General features: G+C 52.6%; 2 protein-coding genes across 2 annotated transcripts; one reads left to right on the top strand and one right to left on the bottom strand.

The window, feature by feature from the left end:
• Window positions 1–1013: 1013 nt before the first annotated feature.
• On the top strand, window positions 1014–3047 carry LOC119110518 (IST1 homolog). The gene has a single exon (XM_037234384.1). It carries the CDS (start codon window positions 1188–1190, stop codon window positions 2250–2252), a length of 1065 nt encoding a protein of 354 aa, XP_037090279.1. The 5' UTR covers window positions 1014–1187; the 3' UTR covers window positions 2253–3047.
• A 1875-nt stretch (window positions 3048–4922) lies between these two features.
• Window positions 4923–26394, bottom strand: LOC119110218 (sodium/glucose cotransporter 5). Its single transcript, XM_037233955.1, has 15 exons — window positions 26181–26394; window positions 25571–25642; window positions 25051–25155; window positions 24305–24364; window positions 20999–21103; window positions 15178–15364; window positions 14417–14517; window positions 14000–14104; window positions 12503–12643; window positions 10420–10522; window positions 9814–9964; window positions 8785–8953; window positions 6827–6955; window positions 5892–6108; window positions 4923–5508 (listed from the first exon to the last, which is right to left on the bottom strand). Exons 1-15 carry the CDS (start codon window positions 26316–26318, stop codon window positions 5216–5218), a joined length of 2076 nt encoding a protein of 691 aa, XP_037089850.1. The 5' UTR covers window positions 26319–26394; the 3' UTR covers window positions 4923–5215.
• Between the last annotated feature and the right edge of the window lie 499 nt (window positions 26395–26893).

The following is a 26893-nucleotide window of genomic DNA, read 5'->3' as shown; positions in this document are numbered from 1 at the left end:
TTAGAAACCAACTGCCTATTTCATGCCTCTCGCTTCCACTGTCATGTTACGTTTTGATTTTTTCGCTTCAACATGATGCATTCGCACTCTCCATCAGTGTGTTCATCCATTTATGTCTCCTTATGCCCCTGTTTGTCATTTGTAGATGACGCCTTTTGTGCACAATTGATCGAAATACTCTGAGACTGAGTAGCCGTCACTCAGGCTTCCCGGACGGGCCTGATCGCAGCGTCCGGCCATGTTGAGCACCCCAGACTGAGTCAGTCTTGTCGCTTGGGCCACCCAGCGGCCTGCGGGAAAATATTCCTTACAACTGCATGCAGCAGCCGTGAGGCAGATGGTGCATAGTTTTGTTGCTTGCCGTTCGGGACCCATCGCGACTGCGCGTCCGGTCAGCGCGTTGCTGAACGTCGGGAGCCCCGAGCTCGTGCACCAGTAGTTCGAAGTGTCGATCGTGACGCTCCTGCTTCCTGTCAAGATTCCTTTACCCCCTTTAGTAAAAAATTTGAAGTGCATGGACCCTCCTGCCCACCGTCCCTTCTTCCTGTTCCTGCGCTTATGACATGCTTGAAATACTTTAACTCGGAACGGATATATGTATATATATATATATATATATATATATATATATATGCTTAAAATGCTTAAAATGAAGAAGTGTGTCAGGGAGCCCGGAGAAAGGGAAGGGGGCGGGCAGTGCCAAGGTCGAATAAATGTTGTGCATGCATCGCCTAAGTTCAACGTTAAGCATTCGAAGTGCGGGCCGTCTCCTTCTGTTTCCATGCCCATGAGGGCTGCTTTGCAATGTGTGAGAACTCTGATGATAACATTTGTTCTATATTGGCTATATCTGGAGTTTAAATCTCGACTGGTACGTTGACGATATTATATCGTCCATCTTTTACGATTCGACATCCAACAAACATTATTGCAGTATATTAAACTGAAGTAACCTTGATATGACATAGCCTTAGATATGACTCATCTGTGACGCGCTTTACGGTGGTACTATGGGGTGGTGTTACGGTATGGTGTTGAGTCTGTTCCAGGGCCTTGGGCATTGAGTTGGGCCGTTGCGCTGATTGTGCGGTTCTTCGGGACACAACCGCTGTTACCTACTGTTCAGACATTTCCGCTCGGTCAGGCTGTGGAGTGGGTGATACGATCCGCACCTCATTATCCTAGATATGTTTAGCTCTGGCCCAAATTACAACAAGCTTAAGACCAACCTGCGACTGGCTGTCAGCAGGCTGAAACTACTGGAAAAGAAAAAAACGGAGCTGGCACAGAAGGCAAGGAAGGAAATAGCTGACTACATTGCAGCGGACAAAGTGGAAAGGGCGAAAATTCGAGTGGAACACATCATCCGTGAAGATTACCTGGTGGAAGCCATGGAAATTGTGGAGTGCTACTGTGATCTGCTGCTTGCAAGGATGGGTTTAATTCAGCAAATGAAGACATTGGATGAGGGGCTGGCAGAGCCCATTGCGAGTATCTTGTGGGTTACTCCACGTCTGCAGGCTGATATTGCTGAGTTGCAAGTCATTGCAAGCCAGCTTGGTACCAAGTATGGACAGGAGTATGTGCAAGCATGCAGGGAGAACAGCATTGGAGCTGTGTCACCAAAACTGATGCACAAACTGTCGGTCCAAGCCCCACCCAAGATTTTGGTGGAGAGATACCTGTGCGAAATTGCAAGAAACTATAACGTGGCATATGGGCCGGACCCACAAGTGATGGCAGAGGATGAAATGCATGCTACTGGTGAAAACCTCATCAACTTCGGTGGCACTGAGGACAGTGGTGCTGGAGGTGGACCCAAGAGCAGTGGTGGAGGAGGAGGAGGAGGAGGAGGTGGGTTTTCAGAACCTCCCATGGGGGCTTCAGGCATTGTCCTGCCCACAGTTCCATCAGATGCAGTGGCACCTCCTCTGGGATTTGTTGACCCATCAACATTTAAGGCTCCAGGTAGTGCCGGACCAGCCTACCCAGCCCCAGGTCCCACGTACAATCCATATAATGTGAACTTCAATTCTCCAGAAAAGCCACTGAATACCAACTTCAACTACCCAACCCCAGCACCAAGGTCAAAGGTAGATAATGCACTGAACCTGCCTGATGTCCCTGCTGAATTCAACACATTTGGGCCACCAGCTTCTGGTACCAACTCAGCACCAACAGGAAACCCAGATGAAGAAGCCAACTTTGATGACTTGACAAAGAGGTTTGAAGCCTTGAAGAAAAGGAAGTAGTCATAGTGGGTGATGGAAATAAATGTATGCATATGCTTTCACCAAGATGTGTTGATGCAGCAGGGCATGTACTATGCCATCAGATGCTGGGACTGGCTGCCACTGCTAATAGGATAGTGGTATTAGACTGCATCAACTTTAATTTAAGGGTGCTTCAAGTATGTTGAATGACTCAATGTTATGCTAACAATCTTTTGCTCTTAAAACTCACATAGAAGAGCAAATTATGAGATTTGCTGCAATTGGGTATGATGGGAAAGAAATGTGATTGCTTTATTTGGAGAGTAACATATTTTTGTAAACCCATGTTGGATCTCAGTTGAAACAGCAACTTGTGACATTTCTGGACAATTATTATAAAAGATCAATGGCCTGAAAATGCTTGGGAATTTTGGTCAGGAGAATAAGCATGACATGTATGGTCAGGAAGATACTTTCAAGGTCAATATGGCAGAATTGAACTGGGTTCTGACACTTGAGTGTCATTGTTTATAAGAAGTGCATGTTGTGTTATGTTGTTGCAAACTGGCCTGAATGTGCTTCATATTTTGCTTATGTAGACAGAGTGGGCATATGGTGGGTAGGGAATGAACTGCAGTTGTCTTTGTAGCATGTCTGCCTTTGTTTTCTTGATTGGACAGCAGGTGCCATGCAGTTTGAGCACTTGGAAACTTAATTCTGATAACACTGGACTGTGTGACAACTTGATAGGTCTCCCAACCAAAGTGTGCACTTTGACTGTGTGAGTGTATGCACTGCTTTCATGCTTAATACAAAGGAAAACTGTCATTTTCAGCCACCTCTTGCAATGCATGTTGACTGTGAGGTGATGTGCCTCTCATATTTGAGCATTATGTGCAAGGTCAGTCATAAGGTACTCGGTTTTTCAATGTGTCATATCTCCCTTTCACACTATGTTTTACACCCATGTGCAGACCCCATGCTCTTGGGTTTTCCCACTGAACAAGGATGCTCTGAGAAAATGGGCACTGGACATGCCCCCATACACATTGCCTACCATTTGTTGTGTGTACAGTGACATTCGTGACTCTCGACAGTCATCTTAAAGCTCACTTTCACGACAATCTCGGGGCGACCGGTCGCCCAGGTGCGGCTCACAATGACCACATTTCAGTAAAGTCGCTTTTGAGCTAGCGTGCGCGGCGTCATTTATATTGGATGTTCGCTGCAGCACTCGCTTCACACGATCGGTGATGCGACGGCTGCCTTGGCTAGGATGCTTTCCGGACTATCGGCAACCATATCGGCTATCTATCTATCTAACCAACTATCGGCCCGGGCATTATAGTACATAAGTTGGTGGGCAATGCACAAGCGCACTTCGTTTCGTATGCTGGGCGTATTGGAGTCCCACGTGAGCATGAGCAGGGGAATGCCAGCACTTAACTCCAGGTCCTTGGTCCAGATGTAGTCGCCGTTTCCATAACATCGTCATAGGGTTTTACTGTTTCAAAGCTCCCTTGTCGAAAGAGCGCTGGTCCTCAGCCCCCCTCCCCCAAATTCATACATCGCTTCTGCCCCTCTGCTCCGTTGTCAAGACGTGTAAAGCACTCTTGCTCGCGTCGGCATGACCTCATGTACTTTGCAAAAGCCCAGCTGAAGGCGTCGTGGGACCGCTGCAAGCAATGCTCCACCCAGTGCATACAAAACGTGGTTCCAGAGGACTCTACGAGCTACGTCACTCTCAGGACTCCCCGAAAAGGGTTCTGATGCCTGTAAAACTAAGGTATATTCGTCCATAGTATTTTCGACATCCGCCACAGAAGGGATTTCATGTATGGCGGCAGAAGCTCCCTGCCGGATAAACGTTGATCCGCGTCAACAATGACTGGCGCGTAGCTAGGGGCACCAACTATCCAGCCAGATAACCGGCAGGGCTCCACTATCGCTGCCGATTCTACATGCTATTACACGCAAAGCCATTGGCCCGGGACGGATCTGCAGGGTGGCCACCGCCGCCACTCCCCCCCCCCCCCGTCCCATGGGTGATAAAAATTGGTGTCCCTGTGTCGAGGGCACGTGACACTTGCCACGTAAGCGGTGAGCCGAGGGCATCATATTGAACGTCAAACGTGTGCCGCGTGAGTAAAACAACGCTCCAAAACAGCAGTGTGTCTGGGAGCCGAAATTCGCGACTTTGCAAGTTTTTTTCTCAATTTAATTTTTTCATTCCTTCTTATAATTTTTTTGCAGACGAAGTTTGCTCCATTTTGGCGTGGCCAGGTCAACCGAATGCCTGCTACAGGGCGACCCCTTCCTTACTCCTGAATGAAAATCCTGGATCCGCCTCTGTCAGGGATGTTCGTCACACATTGGCGACATTAGGTGTGACACAGTGCGAGTACTCAGTCCTCGGGGAGCGCGCACATTGCTCAGACGTGTTCCACGGGATTCCGCTAGTCAGACATGGCACAACTGTGGGACAGCTTCAGTGCGACACAGCAGCTATACTACCAGATGTGTGGATAGAAATCAAAATAAATGGAACTGTCAGTTGGATCATGGAATCGGACCCAAAGAAGTCATGAATTCAGGGTTACAACCCCCTACCATTGGACCAATCCAAATAACACGGTGCGCCTTTGGGATCTAGTTACATCCCAGTACACAGCATTAGCTGATCGATGATCAGTCTAACGATTGCTTCACGCGCGACAGAGGCAATGGGTAACGAGCGCGCAGCCTAGCACAATGACCGGCAAACAACACTGCAGTAAGGCAGTCGCCATGCGACAGCAAGTGGCGTGGGCCCGCCTATCGGAGCCGAGGGGGACAGCGCTGGCGCGGCGCGGCTCCCGCGGAGGAGCTCAGCGACCTTCGACGCGACGGAGCGCGGGCGGCACCGACTCGGCTGCCAGGGGGCACTCCCGCACCGGACGTGACGGCGGATGACGTCGTCGGGCCTGCCGGGCATCCGCGGCTCCGCGCGGCCGGCGGTCCGGCTAAAGTTCCTCCGGCCATGGGGATGGGTAGCCCATGGAGCGCAGCTTGTTGGTCTGCACCTCGCGGTACACGGCCTCCGGGAACGGGTTGACGGTGAAGAAGGCTAGCAGCGCCACACCCGTGGCCAGCACCACCACCAGCAGGCTGTTGAGCAGAACGCGCTGGCGGCGCGGCTGCCGGATGCTGCTGACCTCCAGCAGGTGGCGCTGCAGCTCTGCCGCGTGCGCCTTCTCGGCCGCGGCGCTCTCGTAGCCGCATATCCAGTTGTAGGCCCGCTGCCAGACGGCCGGCTCTGGGGGCGGCCGGCGTGTCATCGCGCCGCAGCCGGCCGGGTGTGGGCTCAGGCTGGAGAAGTCTGCGGGGTTTGCCGCAGGCCTGCCACAGTCAATAGCGCAGCACCGCGAATTAGGATGGGCCGTCGGGACGGTTCATCGCAACTAAATGAATCGCCTCGACCTGAAACCTCGAGCCGAGAGTTCAGACGGCTACCGAAAACACGGGCCGTTTTGAGGCATGGTACTCAACAGCCATTTGCACGCGACGCACGGTTGATCCCACCCGCATCAAAGGTGGTACGTACAGTTGTGCAATACGCAGACATATACACACATGGTCGCTCCGTCCGCACTCATCATGCGCACCTGTGGCCGACGCAGGTTCGCAGCCTCCTCTCACCTGGACGGTCCAGCTCGTCTGTCTCCAGAGCGAACTTGTCGGTGTCGGCCGGCTCGGCCGGCGCCGCCTCATCCTGGCGCCTCTCCTCCGAGAAGCGGGTGAAGAAGGTGGTGCGGATGACGCGCCAGTGCTCCGGCGGCTCGGTCAGCAGCGACACGGCCGCCGCCACCACGCCCGTCAGCCAGAACAGCAGCATCGCGAAGTACATGTAGTGCATCTGAAGTCAGCAAAGCACGCTGAACACGCAGCTGCCGGTTGGGTGCCAACGCTCTAGCCTCTCACAAGCTTTGCGTTTCGTCCTGGTCGAATTTTGTGAGGTTCGTTAAAGGAAGTGGGTCTACTGCGGAAGTTACTAGATATCATTTTTAGGAGACGAGCGTTTAATTAAGCAAAACTTCAACGGTAAAAAACGCTTAACTGAAGCATTTTCGCTTGTACACTTTCTCGCCGGCAACAACGCCGTGGACTAGTACACCGTCATAAATGATGTGCCTCACCCACCCCCACCTGGTTTAGATTTTTTAAAAATCGCGAATTAGCATAGCGTTAAGATAAAAACACGGCAACAAGAAAACAAACACTAAATGAATTGAAAGGGTATGTGAAAAACTTCCGCAAACTTTTTCTTTGGTAGGCCCAACTTCGTTATGAACAGGCGGAAGAGGTTGCTGCAAAACCCTCGAGACTTTCAGGGTGAACTAAGATGGACTTTGATCCGCAATAGCCGGAGAGAAGCGCCGTCACTGCCCCGAAGCTCCTCGCCAGCGACTGACGTTCTCTCGCCGGGGTATTACGTCACCGCGCTTCTTCGGCTCGAACTCCAGCGGAGGCCGGCGCATGTGATCTTGGCAGCGGCACGCATGACAACCTTGGCCTGACGCCGGGCGGGCGGGCCCGTGCCCACCACCCGTCAGCGCGCATGTCACTCCACCCACCTTGGCCACGACAGCCGGCCGGGTGTCCTCAGTCTCCCAGCACTTTGGCGCGTCGAACATGTACACGAAATCCAGCACCATCCGAATGACGCCAACGATGAAGCCGCTCATCAGTCCCCAGAAGGCGCCCTGCCAGCGGAGGTGGCCGGTCAGCCAGGTCCCGTGGCGTCTCCTGACGATTCACCGTCGGATCCATCATTCACAGTGTCCTGTTACCCTGATCATTCAGCGTCGGATAGATGAAGTAGCCGTGATCGGACCCGCAGTACACGCATTGCCGCAACAGCTGGCGACATGTTAGGCGAGTCGTACAGCCTGGGCCCGGCCGTGGGACGACCACCGCGGAGTCGAGTATCGCCCCGGAGGCAGCGCAGCCCCGACGGCCAGCGCGATCGACACGGTTACACGTTGGAGGTAATCGCCAACGATCTGTATACCGTTCGCTAGTCAGTGTTACACCTTCTTCGAGTCGGTTCGTCGCCCGTTACGTAGTTAATTACATTTCAGTTCATAGTTACGTGATGTTGTAGTTGTGTTGTAACCATATACTAAACTTGTTGTCTTGAGACACGCACAAGTACAAAAAGACACGTAGCATACCAAAAGAACGCCACCTCAGATCCCAATCCTTCAGTGGATGATGGTGTTTGGGTCATCTGACGAAAGATTGCAATCCCAGTATGGTGGCGTTTTTTAAACGTTTACTGTGTACTTCATATGTTTGAGTCTCATACCGATGTGTTTTATATATGACTGACCAGCACATCTACCTAGGGTACCGGTGGATCCAGGCGCACCAGCCGGGCGTGGCATTCGGAAACGGTGGGGACAGAAACGCCCCATATTTAGGTCAGATTTGCACGTAATCGACACGTTTGGACCTCCCTCCGCCCAGGCCAGATCGGACGGTGGGTCAGGTCAGGCACTGCCAAACATTCATACTGCGCGACCTGCCCCGAACGACCCCACCGTCATATGACCTCAGATTCCACCGCGCTCGCAGTGGAACACGCTCCCCGCCAGCCCAGCTACGACGCAATACTGCGACGATCGATAGACACGAAACGAGCGGCCCGACCGACCGCTGACGTGGACCGAATGGAAAGTTACAGAAAGGCCGTGACCGCTACACGTCCGTGCGGGACTCCGAGGGGGAGTCACAAAGTTTGGCCCTTATTCATCCAACGTGCCCATCAAAAATCAGCGCTTGTCAGCGAGCCATCAGGCCGTCCGGGTCAATGCTCAGCGCCTCAAAGTGCGTCGGACGGTGCGGTGCGACGCGAGCAGAATCGAAGAGTCTGTCATAGCGTCTGGCATTCAATTCCTGAAGCTACCAGATACAAATTTAGGTATGACTGTGAGTATCTAACAGAAGTGTGTAACATTAAGTGGTTCAATGTACTTCACTTAAAGCGCAATTTTGTAACTTTACCACTACCATTTCCGCAATATACATTGCAAGGTCTCCCCCATGGAATGGCGCACTGGACTGCGTGCATTGCACACATAATTACACAATATTGCCCCGCATAATGATGAGCCAGAAATTAGGTGAGCATCAACGTCATGAGCATGAATTGATTTCGCGTGATCAAGTCCTTCCGGGATCAACCAGCCACCTTTACCATGTGCCTCCACTATGATGAATGCGCTGACATTATTGACAAATGTTTATGCTTTGAAGAGAATATGCTGCCTATCTCCTTCAGTTTCCATTGTCAATGTCGAGCCGAAATTCTACAGTTGGACAGTGTTACATGATGAAAAATGCGTGGGAAGCTCTTAACTATTTTTTCCCACACGCCGAGGCATACGTAATAAACACCCATTGCAGGAAATTCGCTGCAATTTGTGCAAATCGTCATTTGTATATATTGACCACCACGCGGCGCTGCTGTCGCCACCACGGAAATGGCGCCGGGCGACACGTCAGTGATAGCCGGCCGCCCACGCCTCACCGCTTCGTTCATGCGTCTCCAGAGGACAGCCATGGTGTAGACAGCGGCGATGGGCGGCGCCAGGTAAGCCGAGATGGACTGGATGTAGAGGAACAGCTGTCCACCCTGCGCCTTGTCGATCAGCGGAATCCATGCAATGCTGATCAGCACCATGAAGCACACGAACAGCCTGCGGCACGAGGTCAGGTCAGCGGGACACGCGACACCGTGGGCTGATGACGTCAGCAGAACGGACTGCGGCCCGTGAGATCCGCTACCTGGTCAGCGAGACGTCACGGGCCGATGATTTTAAATGTTTTAGACTAGCAATGTACATCACGGCCAGCCCATGACGCGGATTCTCTGGAATTTGGCGGCACCCGACGCCAGCGATACGCCCCCAGGCCACACGCGCCATCAGTGGTAATCGGAAGGCGTCTGTGGCAAAGCAAGACGCAGGCCATTCCAGCAATACGTAGCACAGTCGCTTAGGATGGTCTGTATCTGCGGGGATGAGCAGCCGTCTTGATTACGCGCAACGTAAACAAAGCAGTCATCCGATACGAGCGGCGCCTTCATTTATCAGCCGAACCCCAGAAAAGGTGACCACATTTGGTGCAGAACTGCAGACACACGGACAGAATGACCATCTGACCACCTGCTGACACACGGATAGAATGGCCATCTGGCCACCTGCTGACACACGGAAAGAATAGCCATCTGACCACCTGCTGACACACGGACAGAATGGTCATCTAGTCGCCGGACAGCAGTAAACCATGCGCTGTGGGCTTCGCTTTGCCTAGCTGGGACACGAGGGGTCGGGTCCATGTGCATCATGAAATCGGACACGCCACAGCAATAGCGTCAAACAGAGACGCGCCCAGGGGCGATAGGCAACCAAATGCCATTATGGATGGGACACACACGACACAAACAGCTTAAATATAGCAGGGACACACTGCGGGCCACGCTGCAATGTGGGAGCTTTGCGCCTCCAGCACCAGCGACCGGCATGGTGCGCTTCGAGCCAGATCAGCGCAGACCCACCTGCCGACCATGATCTTGTGCCGCTCAGAGGTCTTGGACCGGAACAGACCGTACACGTCCATGGTGAAGAGGGTGGAGGCCGAATTGAAGATGGAGGTGAGGTCGGACATCAGGGCGGCCAGCATCACCGAGATCATGACGCCGCGCATGCCTGCCGGGAGCAGAGGTACATTGTAGTAAGCGCGCACTACTCAAGCGATGAGCGAGGAATGACGCGATCGGATAACCCGATATAACTGTGCCTAGTCTTCTATGGTACATCCTGCCACATGTGTCATACATAATGCGCAATACGCAACAAATTACCTTATTGATCAGCTATCAAAAAAAGGATTCAACCACGGCGACCACGGGATATCCAAACTATAAAAACGGATACACTGATAAAAATGGTGGATGATATTTAAACAGATAAATTCTGTCTGCCTTTGTTCGCAGGGCAGCCTCTGGTATGTCATTTAAACATGGCCAACCAATGGCAACACGACTACCGGATCAAAATGCACGCAAGCATGGCAAAGCCGCATCAAAATCGGATTCCCAAGGTTTCTGCCGAACAAACTCAGAACAGAGCTAGGAGCAGCTGCTCCCGACCAGAGAACCCACCCTGCGGCATGATGCTGAGCACCAGCTTGGGGTAGGCGATGTTGGAGCAGCTGACGGCGTTTCCGCAGATCCTCTTGCACTCCTCCGGCACCACACAGCCGACCTGAGGGTACCACACAGCCAACCTGAGGTTACCACACAGCCAACCTGGGGGTACCACACAGCCCACCTGAGGGTACCACACAGCCGACCTGAGGGTACCACACGCCGACCTGAGGGTACCACACAGCCAACCTGGGGGTACCACACAGCCGACCTGAGGGTACCACACAGCCGACCTGAGGGTACCACACAGCCGACCTGGGGGTACCACACAGCCCACCTGAGGGTACCACACAGCCAACCTGGGGTACCACACAGCCCACCTGAGGGTACCACACAGCCCACCTGAGGGTACCACACAGCCAACCTGGGGGTACCACACAGCCCACCTGAGGGTACCACACAGCCCACCTGAGGGTACCACACAGCCCACCTGAGGGTACCACACAGCCGACCTGAGGGTGCCACACAGCCGACCTGAGGGTACCACACAGCCAACCTGGGGGTACCACACAGCCCACCTGAGGGTACCACACAGCCGACCTGAGGGTACCACACGCCGACCTGAGGGTGCCACACAGCCGACCTGAGGGTACCACACAGCCAACCTGGGGGTACCACACAGCCCACCTGAGGGTACCACACAGCCGACCTGAGGGTACCACACGCCGACCTGAGGGTACCACACGCCGACCTGAGGGTACCACACAGCCCACCTGAGGGTACCACACAGCCAACCTGGGGGTACCACACAGCCCACCTGAGGGTACCACACAGCCCACCTGAGGGTACCACACAGCCCACCTGAGGGTACCACACAGCCGACCTGAGGGTACCACACGCCGACCTGAGGGTACCACACGCCGACCTGAGGGTGCCACACAGCCGACCTGAGGGTACCACACAGCCAACCTGGGGTACCACACAGCCCACCTGAGGGTACCACACAGCCGACCTGGGGTACCACACAGCCCACTGAGGGTACCACACAGCCCACCTGAGGGTACCACACAGCCCCCTGAGGGTACCACACAGCCGACCTGAGGGTACCACACGCCGACCTGAGGGTACCACACAGCCGACCTGAGGGTACCACACAGCCAACCTGGGGGTACCACACAGCCCACCTGAGGGTACCACACAGCCGACCTGAGGGTACCACACGCCGACCTGAGGGGCCACACAGCCGACCTGAGGGTACCACACAGCCGACCTGAGGGTGCCACACAGCCGACCTGAGGCTACCACACAGCCTACCTGAGGGTACCACACAGCCGACCTGAGGGTACCACACAGCCGACCTGAGGGTACCACACAGCCGACCTGAGGGTACCACACAGCCGACCTGAGGGTACCCGTCCGCGCTGCTCAGTGTTCTGCCCCACACTCCGGGTCGGGACAGGCAATGCGTATTTGTGGCCGTCACTTCAGCAGAAGCCCGGGAAAGCGACCCCCGGCACAGACAACTTTGTGTTATCTTGACAAAAACTTAGCGACCGTCGACCTACATATCAGTTCTTGGTGTGCAGGCGATCATTTCTCTGAAATAGCCACAGTGCAGTTCTGGCTCTCGGCGTTTTCTTACAAACGTTAGTTGGCTTTTGTTCGTGCGCATGGCTGTTTTGGTTTCGAAATCAGACGGCGTTCCCATGTACCAGTTCTAGATGTACCAGTTCCAGTTCCTGGGGTGTGGTCCGCAAAATTCGACTCACTCACAACCTACGCGCCGCTGGTTGTGCCTGAATCAGGTAATCGGGTAATCAGGCAATCTAATTTATGACCCATACCCGGCTAACCCTACTCGAGTCTCGAGACTGCTGACCCATCCGTAACCCATGCCCCACTGGCCAAACTTAATATCACTGAACTGACTCATGACTCCCAGCTTGATGCCGTTGACCTGACCCATGACTCCCAGCTTGATATGGCTGACCCGTGACCCCACCCCCCGCCCAGGCCCGTCACCCACGCTGGCCAGTCGCGCTCGAGACTGCTGGCTCGATGTGGCCCGCCTCCCACCAGTCTTTCCGGGACAGCTGACCTCGTCGGGGAAGAGCACCCTGCTGATCATGCCGGGCAGCACCATGATGAAGACGGGCAGTATCTTGATGTAGCCGGCCATCAGGGTGGCACCCTGGGCGTGCGAAAGCGACTTGGCCGACAGCGCCCGCTGCACCATCATCTGCAGCAGCGGCAGGCAATGTCTCAAGTGTGCCACTGACAGCGAACATTGCTTAAACCTCCAAAGTTACAGCCTGAGTGTTCGCACACAGGAACATCACGCTGGACTTTTCATATAAGCCATTCGGTATCCTTACGTTTTTGTTCTCTCATTCGGCTGCGTTCGACCGTGTGACATCTCAGGATCGTCTGGTTCGCGTGGGTCACCCCACAGCGTCAGTCAGCTGACTAAGACTGCTGCGTCAGCTGGCTAGGGTGACTCGTCTGTCGTTGGTCAGCTGTTCACTATTCCGTGGCGACTAATGACGCGCAGCTGGCAGTTCTGACGGGGCGACAACGTCAGCCAAACTCAACGGACGGCAACGGTGCGTGCGCGAGCCCTGCAGCCACGCTCGTCTGTCAGCGCGCAGCAAACCAACCAGCGCTGGGGGCTCCCACGTCCGGGCGGAAGGGAGCTTGCGGCGTGAGTTGGGAAAAGGGCGCGGGACGGGAAGGAATATATTGGAAACATGGCTCGAATGAAGCTTCGCCCACACAAACCATCGAGTGCATCTCCCTTTCATGAGCTACCCGCCTGATGAATCACGGTGGCGTTATCAGAAATGTTCCGGTCGCTCATGTGTGTGCGTGATACGGACAACAGCACTGTTTCATTCCATGTCAAGAGGAAAAACACCACTCAGCATGCACGTGTCTCCATTCCGTCGAAAGCTATTTGCGTAAACACCATAATAATACCTCATAGCTGGAGGCGGCATGCTTAATTGACTTCCAGATTTGATTAAAACATGAGACTACAAACGATCCAAAACAGAAGCATGTTGCCACTAGCTTTATCAAATGTACGGCTATGCCACTTTATGTATTTGACACAAGAATGCATATTCGCATTCAGTCCTATCAGGAGCAGCGATCACGGGCGCAAAGGAAACAGCGAAGTCTTCCCATTTCTAACGCCAACACCTAAAAAAAAAACACTGAGCGCTGTCTACAACAGTTCGCCAGGGCGGGAGCAGGCGGAGTGTGGGGAAGGAGTGAACAGTGAGTGGAACGGGAGCGAGCAGCGAGTGTGGGGCGGGAGCGAGCAGCGAGTGTGGGGCGGGAGCGAGCGGAGTGTGGGGCAGGAGCGAACGGCGAGTGTGGGGCGGGAGCGAGCGGCAAGAAAGGGGCGGGAGCGAGCGGCAAGTGGCAGGAGCGAGCGGCGAGTGTGGGGCGGGAGCGAGCGGCAAGTAAGGGACGGGAGCGAGCGGCAAGTAAGAGACGGGAGCGAGCGGCAAGTAAGGGACGGGAGCGAGCGGCAAGTGGCAGGAGCGAGTGGCGAGTGTGGGGCGGGAGCGAGCGGCGAGGCAGTTCTCACCTGATCGGCGCACCAGTACCAGATGGAGGCGGGCGTCTGACCCAGGATGAAGCCGGGCCACGGCATATCCGAATTGATAGGGTCCCGCAGCATCACCCAAGAGTCCTGCAGTTACGGAGGAATCCCGTCAGACACGGGGAGATAGCACTTGTGCGTCGTCCACGGGACGTCCACTTACGCGAGGAAAGCACAGGGTACCCGCCTAAGAGCCTGCTGCGCATAGCAGCGCGGCACACGCCACATTGCGGCGGAGTGCTGCGCGCCACATAGATGCTTCTGCTCAACACGATGAATGCTGCTGTTTTGCAGACCACCATGTTCGCCATGAACGCCGCCAGCCCGGCATCATACGGACCAGATGCGGCTGTCGCCGGGGCGCCGTGCCGGGCGGATGAGGGCCGTTGCTCTGAGACGCACCGTGGCCGGCAGGCCGCACGTGGTGTTCGGCACGGTGACGCTGGGGATGGCCTGGATGTAGCGCTCCTGCAGCTCCCAGTAGCCGCCCACCATGGAGAATGCTGCAAAAGGGACGCACTCGGCGGTTAGGAGGCGCGCAGGCCTGGTGCGATCCGACCTCGACGGCAGATCCGGTGCTGCCTGGGGATGCTGCCGCGCTCCCTGCCAACAGAAGCACGCGCTGCGTATTGAACGGTAGGAGCATGTGGACCAGCCGCTTTCTCGGTTTAGGCTTGTGGTTTTCTTCTAATGGCGGATGCTTCCTTTTCATAGTTATGACTCATGTTGCGCACGTTATCCATAAATGCATGACTTAGCTGTGAGCTACTGCCTCTGAAATAAAACAATCCGCGGACTATCCATACTAGCATAAAATAAGTTGCGTCGTTATCTGGTGCAACGCTCGGGTCCATTGGGCTAGCCTCAGCTAATCACAATGCCCGGTAGTAAAAATTGCATGAACGGGTATATGCCTTTCCATTTCCACGGGTTTAATAAAATCAAAACGTTGAATAAAATCACATCAAACAAAAAGATGAGCCCATCGTGGAACAGCTTTCCGAAGAAGCATGGCTAAATTCCATGGTCACAACGCAACAAATGCCCTGAAATTCCTGAAATTCGTCATCAAACTCAGCTGGCTGTTAGGACATTGAGGTGAGCCCCATCAGGCCAGCCCCGTCACACTTCACACGTCACACGCTCGCTGCCGTGCCGTTCACCTTTGCCCATGACGACAAGCGCTCCGATGATCATGATGAAGAACTGCAGCGTGTCGGTGTATATGACGGCGGCCAGGCCGCCCAGCACGGTGGTCAGCACGGTCACCAGCAGGATCAGCAGCACTGACCACCAGATCGACCAGCGCAGTGCCTGCTGGATGAACACTGCGCCCGAGTACAGGTTCACCTGGGGACAGGGTGCGCGTGCGCCTGAACAGAGACGTGCTGAGTGATGTGCGCCCGAGGGAGACGGGTCGCGCCAGGGTCGCGCCAAGCCTCACCTGCGGACAGAGGCTTCGGCGCGTGGCTCGACCTGTGGACTATGTTGGTGTGCGTTTATCTCTGCTGAAGGCGGGCTCTAGCGCAGGCGCACGTGCATGGATGGAAAGCAGCGCAGGATGACGCATGCGCGTTTGTTTATCGGACAGAAGACATTATGGCAGGAATAGCACTTATACTCGTAGCCAAGGCTTTTTGCTCGTAGCAAAGCGCAGAGCATGCCAAAAAATTGATCGACTTATTCCTGGTCCCACTTGCTCCACGTTACTTTTAATTATGCCATGTCATCATAATTTAGTGCTTTCCTGAGTGTGGCCTGGTATGACATCTGTACAGCATATGTTAAGAAGGTAAAACCTATTTAACGGCCGCGTTAGGCACAACCAATAACCAGTTGAGTGTTCAAGCACACTTGCTTTACCTTTGCAGTAATGCATGAGCCTTGCAAGCTTTAAATTCCGAAGGGAGCTCAGCTCAATTTGGAGAACAATGCGACAGACGTTTAGTCTTCGCATGCAGAAATAACAAAACACAATAAACTGCACCGTTACGGCAAATAAATTAATGAGAAATACGCCAGCGCGCCAAAACAATTAGCCCCGAGAATGCGTGATAGTGTCACGCAATACGCAGCTGTGCGTTGATCCGATGTTACTTGAAACTAAATCGCGACGCAAATACGGGCGACATGCGTTGCCCTCAGATAACATCGAATGCCTGCAAGCGGATTGTGCCGCGTCAGATGTGCTGTGCACACTCGTTGAGTCACGTCCAAACATGCCTGGCCCCAAGCTTGCCGTAAACATATGCCTCGTTTGGTCTGCGTGACAGCCCATTTTTGCCATCCCCTCCGTGAGACATTTAGCGAAGTGTGTAGCACGCGCTGATACAACCCAGCCCACGTAAAACAGCGCTTGCGCAAGCACGCCGGCCGCTGGCCCTGGTCAATCGCAGCGTGAGCTTCCATCTTGAACAGTTGCTTGGAATGCTTCAGCTCGAAAGCGCGTCGCTTTCCCCCGCGTAGTCTCATGCCGTTCTACAAAAAAGTCCTCAGCCTGCTGAAATCTTGACACAATTACACGGGGACTTATCTATGAGCTGCAACACCTTCATTTAAGCGATTGACAGTCTTCTAATTGCATAACGAATTATTAACATATATAAGCTACACCAAATAAACTTGGACCGACATTCGGTCAACTTCGCACCTTAATACATTCCCATTGAGCACATTTTAACTTTCCGCAACTCATTCATATCTTTGGCCACATGGATTGTCTGAAATACATGTCATCCCACATGAACTCGATACAAATCGGACACATTTCACCTACACCCCTTTCCAATATGACGAACATTTTGGCAGAGATGAGACACCCCATAAACCATGATAATGCGTCAATTTCTAGTCCCCGGCGAGATATTTCGGACACCGAGGCGGAAACCAGAGGACATCTAATATCCGCGTCTTTTCCTGGCCAATAGCTTCAAATATACAAAATGCTGCGTATCGCTAAAAGTTCTTTAATGAGGCTCCTACAGATGGTCCAGTCTGTGCCGTAGAGCATCTAAGCCGGTTATTTTCAGATCTATCACATCTGTTCATGTTACGTCAACCAGGCAGTCATGTTCAGTTAGGTCCGATTCGCGCCGTTTTTTGTGATACAAGGGGCGGAGATCGCTCAGATCCATCCTGATCACGGTGCTGTCTAGCGGCGTTGCAGGGCTAGACTGCGCTCAACGGACTCCAGCTCTCAACTGCAGAGATAGTGGCTGTACATTTTGTTCACGTCCGAACTGTCCCAGCATGTACATTCGTCTGCAAAGATAGGTGATACCATACGATCCCAGTGTGCGTTTCTCAGGATTCAGTCTCATAGAAATTTACCTTCAGGTGCGATATCAAAATGTTGTGATATTAAAACTTTTCGTTAAAACTTTTCGTTTCTTTGTCATGTTTAAACTTTAAGTTAAAACTTTCAAGGAGAGATGTTTTAAATCCATGAACGTTTAAAATGCATCTCACAACCGTCTTACGGGTCGGCAGTGGGACGCTCATGTCCTTGCACCGTTATCTGATACGCTCCAAGCCAGACTATGCCTGTTTTGTATACGACAAAGCCTCTGAGTCCGTAGAGCGTATATTAAATGCGGTCCATCATACTGCGTTGGCATCATCGCTGGTGCATGTCGTACGTCTTCGACAGCCAGCTTGCTTGCCGAAGCCAACGAACCCTCGCAGGCGGCTCGAAGGAAATTGTTGTGGATGTGGTACGCTCGCAGTCTGGCTCTATTCCCGAACCGTCCAACACATGGTGTCGTGTTGTCGCGCCACACATCAAATGCTGTTTAAAGACGAGCAAACATTACGCGTCGCGCTGCTACGTGTTCGTGTTTGTGACGTCCTTCATGGCAGCGGCCCCAGTTTTCGGGGCGTGGCGCGCCCACGTAGCCTGCTGACCGCTCCGTGGGCGATAGCAGCGTCAACCGTCGACGTATCATTGTCGGAGGTTCGAAAGCAAAATACGATTCCGTGTGTTGCCAGATAGCCCAGCCCTGTCACATGCTCAAACGCACTGGGGATTCAAAACTAATATACAGACGGCTCTAGAACGGACACGGGCGTTGGTTTCGCCTTTGTGTGTAGTCACGCCACGCGATCATTCACACTTCCGGCCCATGTGTCCCTGTATACGGCAGAGCTTGTGGCCACCACTAAAGCGTTTTGCTTGATGGAAGTAGTCGGAGAAGTCTGTTCGTGATTTTTTTTGGACTAACTGAGCAGCCCTTTGACATTAAAACGTTTGAATCCAGGGTAATAGGTTGCGGGTAGAGCGACGTTCAGTGCAAAAAACAACTCCAGTAAAAAACTAGAAATGTACTGGATGCGCAATGTAGGTCAAATTTCTGGTTTGTACTGAATGTTTGACAGCCATTAATTGAAGGTAGCTTGGCACAGATCATACAGTAGTGGATGTATTCAAAATTCAAATGAACGCTATGCCCAGAGTGTTTGCACGAAACACTCAAACGGAGTTGTATACTACATTACACTGACGGCATGAACTGGTTCATGGCAAACAATTCACCATATTCCATACAGCAATGGTAGAAAAGCCCTGATGCTCCGCAGCTTCGAACACACAACCTCTCGGTTAAAGACCCAGCGTGCCATCGATTGAGCTGCGAGACTATTGGGCGGGTAGAGCAAGTCGAAAGATTCAAGGCGTACCATGCACAAAAACCCTTGACCTGCTCCGTCGTATGATTTGGCTCCTCTAGCTAAACTAAAACTCCTAATGGATCGGCTCTGGACAATCGAACAATCTTTCGTCTGATGCCAGGTCCATCGAGACTGACCACATAAAATTTGATTCACAGCTCTGCGGAAAGCAGGTCTTTAACACGTGAGCCCTATGAGCTTGTTGGAAAAGTGCTCTGCAAAGTGGTGGTGCCACCAACGTACTTCGGTGGGGCCCGATTTTGCTCCGGCAAATCCCCCGCTACAGGGCATTTCACTGCGTCTCAACTCCATGCGCCGGGCCGGTAAGACCACTGTACTTACTGGATTTCACGTCACGCTGGCATCGCTGGAAATGAGCTGGTCCACGCTACCGCAAAGAGGGCTACGCTTCGTCCCTGTCGAACGGCGTCCCCAATACCCGTTACAAACCTTGAACCTCGGCCATCTCTGCTTTTTTGCGCGGAAAATGACACAGCACATAGGATCCAATGGCGCTAGTGAACTGAAAAGCATTGAGCCTGTTGTCCAGGAGTGGCAGTCATCCTACTGAAAGTCTTGACGGAAGGAGGAAATCATCTTGTGTCGCTTGCGGATTGGCCATGTTTATGTCACAAAGCGATACCTATCGTGTCGCGACGAACTACCTCAGTGTCGGCACTGTAACGTTGCGCTTACGGTGGGACACGTGCCCGTATACTGTGCCGCACTACGCGCCGAATGTCTAAGATACTTGGCCCGGTTGTGCCGTCTCTAGTGCTCTGCAATTTGCTATGTGACATCTCACCATATATCGAACATACCTACAACTTCATATCGCATCTCAAGTTCTGCGCTGTATACGCCTACCTAAGGAGTTCATACCATGCGTAAAAAGCTTTCAGCCGCTGGACAGCTTTGATTACCACTTTGTTATGGACAATAGAGTAACCGTGTAGACCAGGTGCCCTAAAGCCCAAATATCCAACCAACCATCGGTCACCTCCGCTGTTCAACAAACTGCAAAAAGGATAGAAAAAAGATATCGTTAAAGCTAGACATTGCATGTTGCATGCAAGCGATTAATACCACCCTGACCAGCACAACTTCAGTTATCGAAAGCCGTGGAACTGATCGTTCTGATAATACCTGTGGGCGCATGTTTCATGACTGAAACGCTCCTCTTACCCTACAAACACATGATTCGTAACGCGTTGGGAACACGCTCAAGAACGTCGTGCAATGTTTGACGAGACGTTAACGACCTGGCGCGGTACGTTAAAGGCCACAAAATATTTGGCGTTTGCATACTCAAATTTACGCATCTTGAGAGATGCTTATAATGCACTTCTCAGTCCGGGTCAATGCCACTTCGGACGACCTTGGCTAACACCCCGGAAATGGTACTGATCTGAGATGTCTCAAATAGCGCTGTCCCGTGAGTAAAAAAAAAAAAATTGTGTGAATCACATACAGATGAACCCTAAGCCGTTCGAAAATACCCCAAACACATTATTTTAAAAATGTGAACAGTGCAGAAAGTAACGCGGCATCACCTGGGTACATAATCTTTCACTTTGCATTTGGCTTGTGAGGCAGGAAGCCGGAGGGGCAGTGTTTTTTTATGCGGAGGAGACCATGAGTTGAATGGGGGTCATATCCAAAGTATTACGTCTCCAAAAACTACCATTCCCTAGCAAAGATATGCTTGTTATTTATGCAAAGTTACGGACCTGACCGACATACACCGCTGATCGAAATGTGGGACATCCTCATAATCTCCAAGGTAGGACCAATATAATGCGACAAAGTTACGGAACATTCAAGGGAGCACGCAAGTTCAACTGGTCGCAAAATTATCTGGGCAACGTCCTTAATAAAAAACGTCATTATGGATATTCCAATTTTTGCGCGAGTGAAAAATGCGAGCATTAAAAAGCTTCTGGCCTTGAACCAGAGGCTAGACATACGAATGCTTCGAGGAGGAGAGGGGAGGAGCGGGAGCGGGTATGAAGTAGCGTTTGATCATCTTTCGCAGGTGCTGATCCTCCAGCGGGTTTTATCGCGATCGGATGAGTTCACGGGCAAACCAGATCAATTTGACATGAAATGCCCTTAAACAGCGCTGTGCCAATGCGGCACAAGAAGTGAGCGACTTCTCCGTATGTTGATTCTGATCCGGCAAAAATTCACAAAAATCCCTGATGGGCCGATGACAGAAAACTTTGCAATTGATAACGAAACGAGAGGAAACGAACCGAACTGCCTAACTAGCATGCAGCAAGCACGGCTGAAAAGACCCGAAATGTAACAGAAACTAACCGATATCTTGGTGAAGATGTATAGTATCAGGGACAAGATGGCCAGGTACACCCGGATCCTGGAACCTCCGAACCGTTTCTTCATGAACTCCGGTAATGTGCCAACCTGAAATCAGCCATCCAGTTTAACGCATATTTGCCACTGTTTGTCCTTCAGGTGTGCCGCATTGTCCCAGTCGTTCAATTTAAAGGTCATATAGACGAAAACATCTCAATGCAACCATACACACAGCACATTGTCATCAGATTATCTACACCTCAACAGGAAATACGCTTTCTGCATTAATAATTTCTATAATTATTGGGGACCCGGCTGCCTGGAATTTTTACAAAAAAACAACCCTAGCAGTACGCGCAGGTACAGTGCTATAGCACACCAAACATGATTATAGTGTAAAAACTCATGTTCTACACGTCTCCAAATGCCCTCGATTCGTGAACATTGACATCAAAACATCTTTTCTCTGCAGACTATGTTCTAGTATTTGACAAAGGGGTCAGTTGTTCACGGAGTCGGCCATTTGCATCCGTTTCGTGGTTCCTGTTCACAGCCAATGTGGACGGCGTAGTGGATGCCAAAAAGTGGGCGCCCGAACGGAGTCGCTTCGCTCCAGACTATGTGACCTTCCGGCCAGGCGAGGCCGGCCGGGCTGGTCGGAGTCGAGTGTCAAACCCCGCTTCGTCGGCTGACGGGCCCGCTCAAGGGCTGCATGACTGGTATGGGACGCGACGACCTCCAGACACCCACAGAACAGGTAGGTTTTGTGATGTAGATAGTTCCATGGGCTACAGTCCGCGCACTCGTGATGTGTTTGCACATGACGCAGCAGATGACTTTCAACTTGGTTCGCTTTTCTTCCCATGTGGGTCACATAAAGTTATTTTAAATTTCTAAAAATATATTTAGCACTAGAAAACTGACAATGGCAGTATAACGCAGACTGCCATGGCAGCTGACGTAGCATAACGTAAAACACGCAGTCAGAACGACGGCACTTTTCAAAGCTTGGAAGCCTTAAGAAGCCTGTTCTCAAAACGCTAGGCTGGAAAGCATGGATTTGCATTCTCAACAGGCCGGAAGCTTTTCCACGTCGGCCGCCTCCAAAGACGGTCACCCTAGAACGCTTTAAAAGAAAGTCGCCAGAGCTCGAGTATGCGAGTGCACCGCCTCGCTCTCCGCTTACAACTTCTCTCGGGATCAGTATTCTCTCTTGCGAATACCAATCCAAATAGCCGTGGCTTGGTTATTTGGATTAGGGCCCTTTCGACCAGTAAAGGTCATTTTGGGGCTATTCGGGGTAACCCCATGCGAGATGAAGGAGAATTGAGAGCGGTGGGGCATGGCTACGTCCGTCTTGGGACTCAACCGCCGAGACTAAGCCCGCGCAGGGAGCCCTCTGCGGGGCTCGTGTCGGGCGCTCGCACCAGGACCCCTGTCGGGGGACCTTCGGCATACTGGTGGCTGGCGCATATACTCGGCCCCGGACATTCGGAGTGTCGCGAGGACGCAGGATGTCCAGCCCCGAGGCGCAGAGCCGCGGTATTTTCCCCAGGACGGGCCCGGCCGCTTCGGAGCCGCGCTAGAGCCTCGGAATTACCTCACCGGCGATGCAGTGGTGTGATCGCCGCACCGCAACAGGACCAGTCACCACGACCAAAGTGTCCATTCGCCACCTTGATGCATCATGAATAATTTTGAGCTATGATATTCCGTTTTTTACCGGAGGTTTCACCAACGAGCAGACAACAGCTGAACGTATCTGCTGACTGTTCCTGAAAAAAAGCAGTATGATATATCTAAGGCTTGAGTGAACGTTCGTCCGACGAAGAAGCAAGGGTCAAGACGAGCGTTTCCGAATGCCCGCTCCCCCAAGCGTCATTTCTGAGATCACCAAAAAACCATTATAGATAACGCCGTATAACTGGCCTACCCGACGATATATTGATGTACTGATGATATTCGAATTATAAGCAAGCTTGTTTCGTCGTATCTAATGCTTGTTTCAACATCTTCAAAGGCGAACCACTCCTTTAAACGTACAAGAATCGACCCCAGATTTGTCAATGACCTATGCGAGGTTGTTTCTTGAATTTTGCATGACTAAATTACGTCTGATGCCGGTCTTTAGCTGTTCATAGAAACAAACAACATCTTCGGGCACAATTTAGTATAGAATAGTACTGTACGGTGTATAAGCACACAAACCGCTTGCTTGGTTAGTGACCTCTTCAAAATCGACGGGGGTCAGTTATATGTCATGCATTCTCATTTTTCATTCTGTGATGTATTATCATATATTCTCATTTTTTGTCATATTCTGGACTCGAAACTAAAGTTATAACCCTGATAACAATTACATCTGGGGTGGCAGTTCCCCACGGCGATGTGCTTATTCATAAACAACCACAAAAGCTCATGTTAGGCCGCCTACGCGTGGTTTTTCCCTCTTGCTTTGCTGTAGATGGCGGACGGTCGGGTAGACTCGCCGGGTGAAAATTGGTGTCTTAAAGGATATGTTTCACACTTGAAGATATTGAAGCCAGCATCACATACCATAAAACGAGCTCACTTATGACTATTGGTACACTTTTAAGAAGAAAAGACTGCTCTGGAAAACACAATTTTTCTCCGCCGTAAATATGCTCCTCGATACGTAATTGTTTGATGTGGCGATCATACCTTGCCAACATTGAGAGCCAATTAACGGCCGTTAACCTTGACTGTCGCATGGCTTATGGAATGACAGGATTTGAATGGCTTATTATGGCGTCATGAATGACAAGGTGACTTTGAAATACTATCCACGAAAAAGTCTCCCCATCTTTGCGGGTGTGTAGCTCAGAAACTAAAGGGGTTTAGGTCTTGAGGAGGGCAGGGCTGTGAACTACATGGAACGGTCTCCAAGACGGCTATTTCAGTTCAAAATCCCACGTCGGTGTGCAATGCTCTCTTTAAGCGTTAAAACCAGTGCCTGTGAACAAAAATTGCTACACGTTTCTCGTCGCAGGTTATCGCAGATCTTCTCCGGCGAATGCGTTGTCTTCCTCCTGTTGCCAGCGCGCGTCTTCGAAGACAGCTTCCTCGTGTCTGAATTGGAGAGCCGGCTTCCGCGCGCCATCCGGCAGTCGCCTCCCCACTCCCTCATCCCTCTGTCCAGCGGAGGTCGGTAGGTTCAGCCAGGTCACCACCCGATGACGGTCGTCAGTAGAAACTGCTGGTCTCGACCCACAGTCGATCGGCTGATGAGTGGAGATTGCACTTACCGGCGCATGGACGGCAGCGGCAAATGACGCTGGTGGTACTTACCCTACTCGCCAGGAACACGGGCAGGAAAATCCACCCCAGCAGCTGAATTAGTATAATCGCCTGGAAAACAACCAGCATGTAAGCAGGTTTTCTTTACAGAGGCGGTGAATTCCATTCCCCTGACAGTCTAATGCCATGCAATGCTTGGCGTCCAGACAGTTGACAGTCTCTGCATTAAATAATGAACAGCGGTCGTCTCGAACTTCAGCAGAAAGATCGTGATCTATTGTGATTTATATATGGGAGCACACGAACGTTCCTTTGGACTGCTGGTTCACGCAACCATCAGCTTCATTACGATGGTATCGCACAAGCTGCATACCGGGCTTGCTCCATATCAAAGCAGACGCTTCACCTTCCGCGCACCAGGGTCTACTGCAGCACTTGATCGGCGCAATATATTATACCTTCTCCCACCGCACAGCCCCTGCTCGTGGCATCTTGTCGCAAATTCAAACACGACATTTGATCTTAAAGGCCACCAGCGTATGAATTAAAGACAGCGATTATTCACACATAATCGTCCGTCATGATGGGAAGGGAAATGCATCCATACTGGCATTGAGCGATAAGCAAAAACGGTGGCAATCTGCACTGTATTTCTCTCACAAAGCAGGGTACGGATGGAAGCTTTTAAGCTCCTTTTCTTTCCATGTAATCCTAGGAAAGCGTAATATCCCAATGAAAGTTTACCGGGCCGCATCCAGTCTCGCTGCCCACCCTACCGCTCGCACAGCTGCGCTCACGTTAAACTCGAACGCGCCGACCCCGATCCCGGCGGCCGCGCCGGAGCCGGCCAGTCCGATGAAATGCTCCGAACCGATGTTGCTGGCGAAGAGTGATGCGCCCACCTACCGGCGCCCGCCAGCAAAAACAACCTTCAGTCACCGAGCTCCGCCCACCGGCCAACATCGGCCGACCCAAAACACGCCGTGGTGGCTGATGATTAGCAGATCCGGCGCCCGCCGGCTGTCACCTACAGCAACATAACCAGCGAGCGACACTTATAGACGGCAGCGCGCAGTCAAGGCATCGGTGCGACAGAATACAAAGATGACGGAACTCATTCGGCAACCGCCAGAGGAGAGCATTTACATGTGGGTTCTCACGACACGTTAAACGGTACAATTTTAGCCTGTTATACAGCGTGAACCACGTGCGGTGAGCTGGCGACCTGTGCCGCCAGGTGTACCGTACAGATCGAAGCAGCTCTTAAATATACATGAGGGCGGGGACGGGGGCAGCGTCTCCCAAACTGGCACCTACCGGCAGCCAGCTCATGTTGCGTCCAGCCAGGAAGAACCCGCTGACCGTGCCGCGATTTGGACGACACATTGACTGCCGAAGGAGAGACGGCATTACGACGTAATAGACGACATCGTTTGCACGGCGTCAAGGATCACGTGCATAGCACGTAAGGGCTCTTTCGGGTTTCTCGCAGGCTCCCGCTGGTGAGAAAACACCCGGGAGCGCAGCTAGCGGCTTGGGGAGGGACTTCCCACTGGCCAGAGAAGCGAAACTGCGGGAGCATTATGGAAAAAGGACGCGTTTTGGTTGAGATCGGGAACGTTTATACTAGGACGACTGAGTCAAAGTCTAGCGAATGCGCCGAATAAATACTATTAGCGGGCGTCACCTTGCGCGGCAACTATTTAGCGTTGCCGCGCTAGGTGGCGCGTTACACAAAAACCCTTACTGTTCTGAAGAGAACCGAATGCACAGATCAGTTTTGACAACGTTAGTCCCCGATTGCTTACATTTGTTTCTGCCCATGTAACACGATGCGCTTCATAGATACAGCCCCGCCCCAACCACCCGACAGCTGCGGAGTCCTGAACTCCAGGGCCGCGTCGCTGCCGATGTCTCTAACACCCACGTATATTCCGGTGGCCATCACTAGTCCGAAGTACACCACCACCACGACGATGTCCACGTAGTTCAGGAGGCTCTGCTTCGGCGGCGCCCCGTCGTTCACCACCGCCATCGCGGCCCGCTCCGTCCCCTCCGACGACATGGCTGTCGAGACAGCGCGCGATTACCGCCCGCGCGCGGCCCCGCTCCGCGCCTGGGCGCACGCGCACGACCGGCCCCCGCACGCCCCACACGGACCCTTCGCTCGACCCGGCCGACCGCGCGCCGATGGCACAGCCAAGGTCGCGGACCACCGCTCCACCGCGCCCCGCCGCCAGTGGTCGATTCTGGATACCGGCCGGCGGCAGCGTCGGTCGGGGTCTTCCCGTATCGGTAGAGGATCGGCGCGGCCACATGCGCGACCGGTGGACTCTGATGATAATGCGCGCGTGGTGCGCGTACGGTCTGGAATATGGTAATCAGGTAACCAGCGCGGGCCTGGTGGTGAGTGAGGTGGGCGCTTGGGGAGCTGGTACCGAGCGGCGATTGGAGCGTGGTCCAGCTGGGCCGATAGAGAGGAGGGGTATAGGGGGCTCTCCCCGATTTCAAAGCAATGTGTCCCGAAATGTGCTGAGAGAGAGAGAGAGAGAGAGAGAGAGAGAGAGAGAGAGAGAGAGAGAGAGAGAGAGAGAGTTCCTTGACGTGTTCCTCGACAGCGGATGGCATCGTGACTGAGAA

The sequence above is a fragment of the Pollicipes pollicipes genome, unplaced genomic scaffold, assembly GCF_011947565.3.
Source record: "Pollicipes pollicipes isolate AB1234 unplaced genomic scaffold, Ppol_2.1 Scaffold_7231;HRSCAF=8579_pilon_pilon_pilon, whole genome shotgun sequence".
NCBI classification, from domain to species: domain Eukaryota; kingdom Metazoa; phylum Arthropoda; class Thecostraca; order Pollicipedomorpha; family Pollicipedidae; genus Pollicipes; species Pollicipes pollicipes.
This window is presented reverse-complemented; position numbering and strand designations above follow the sequence as displayed.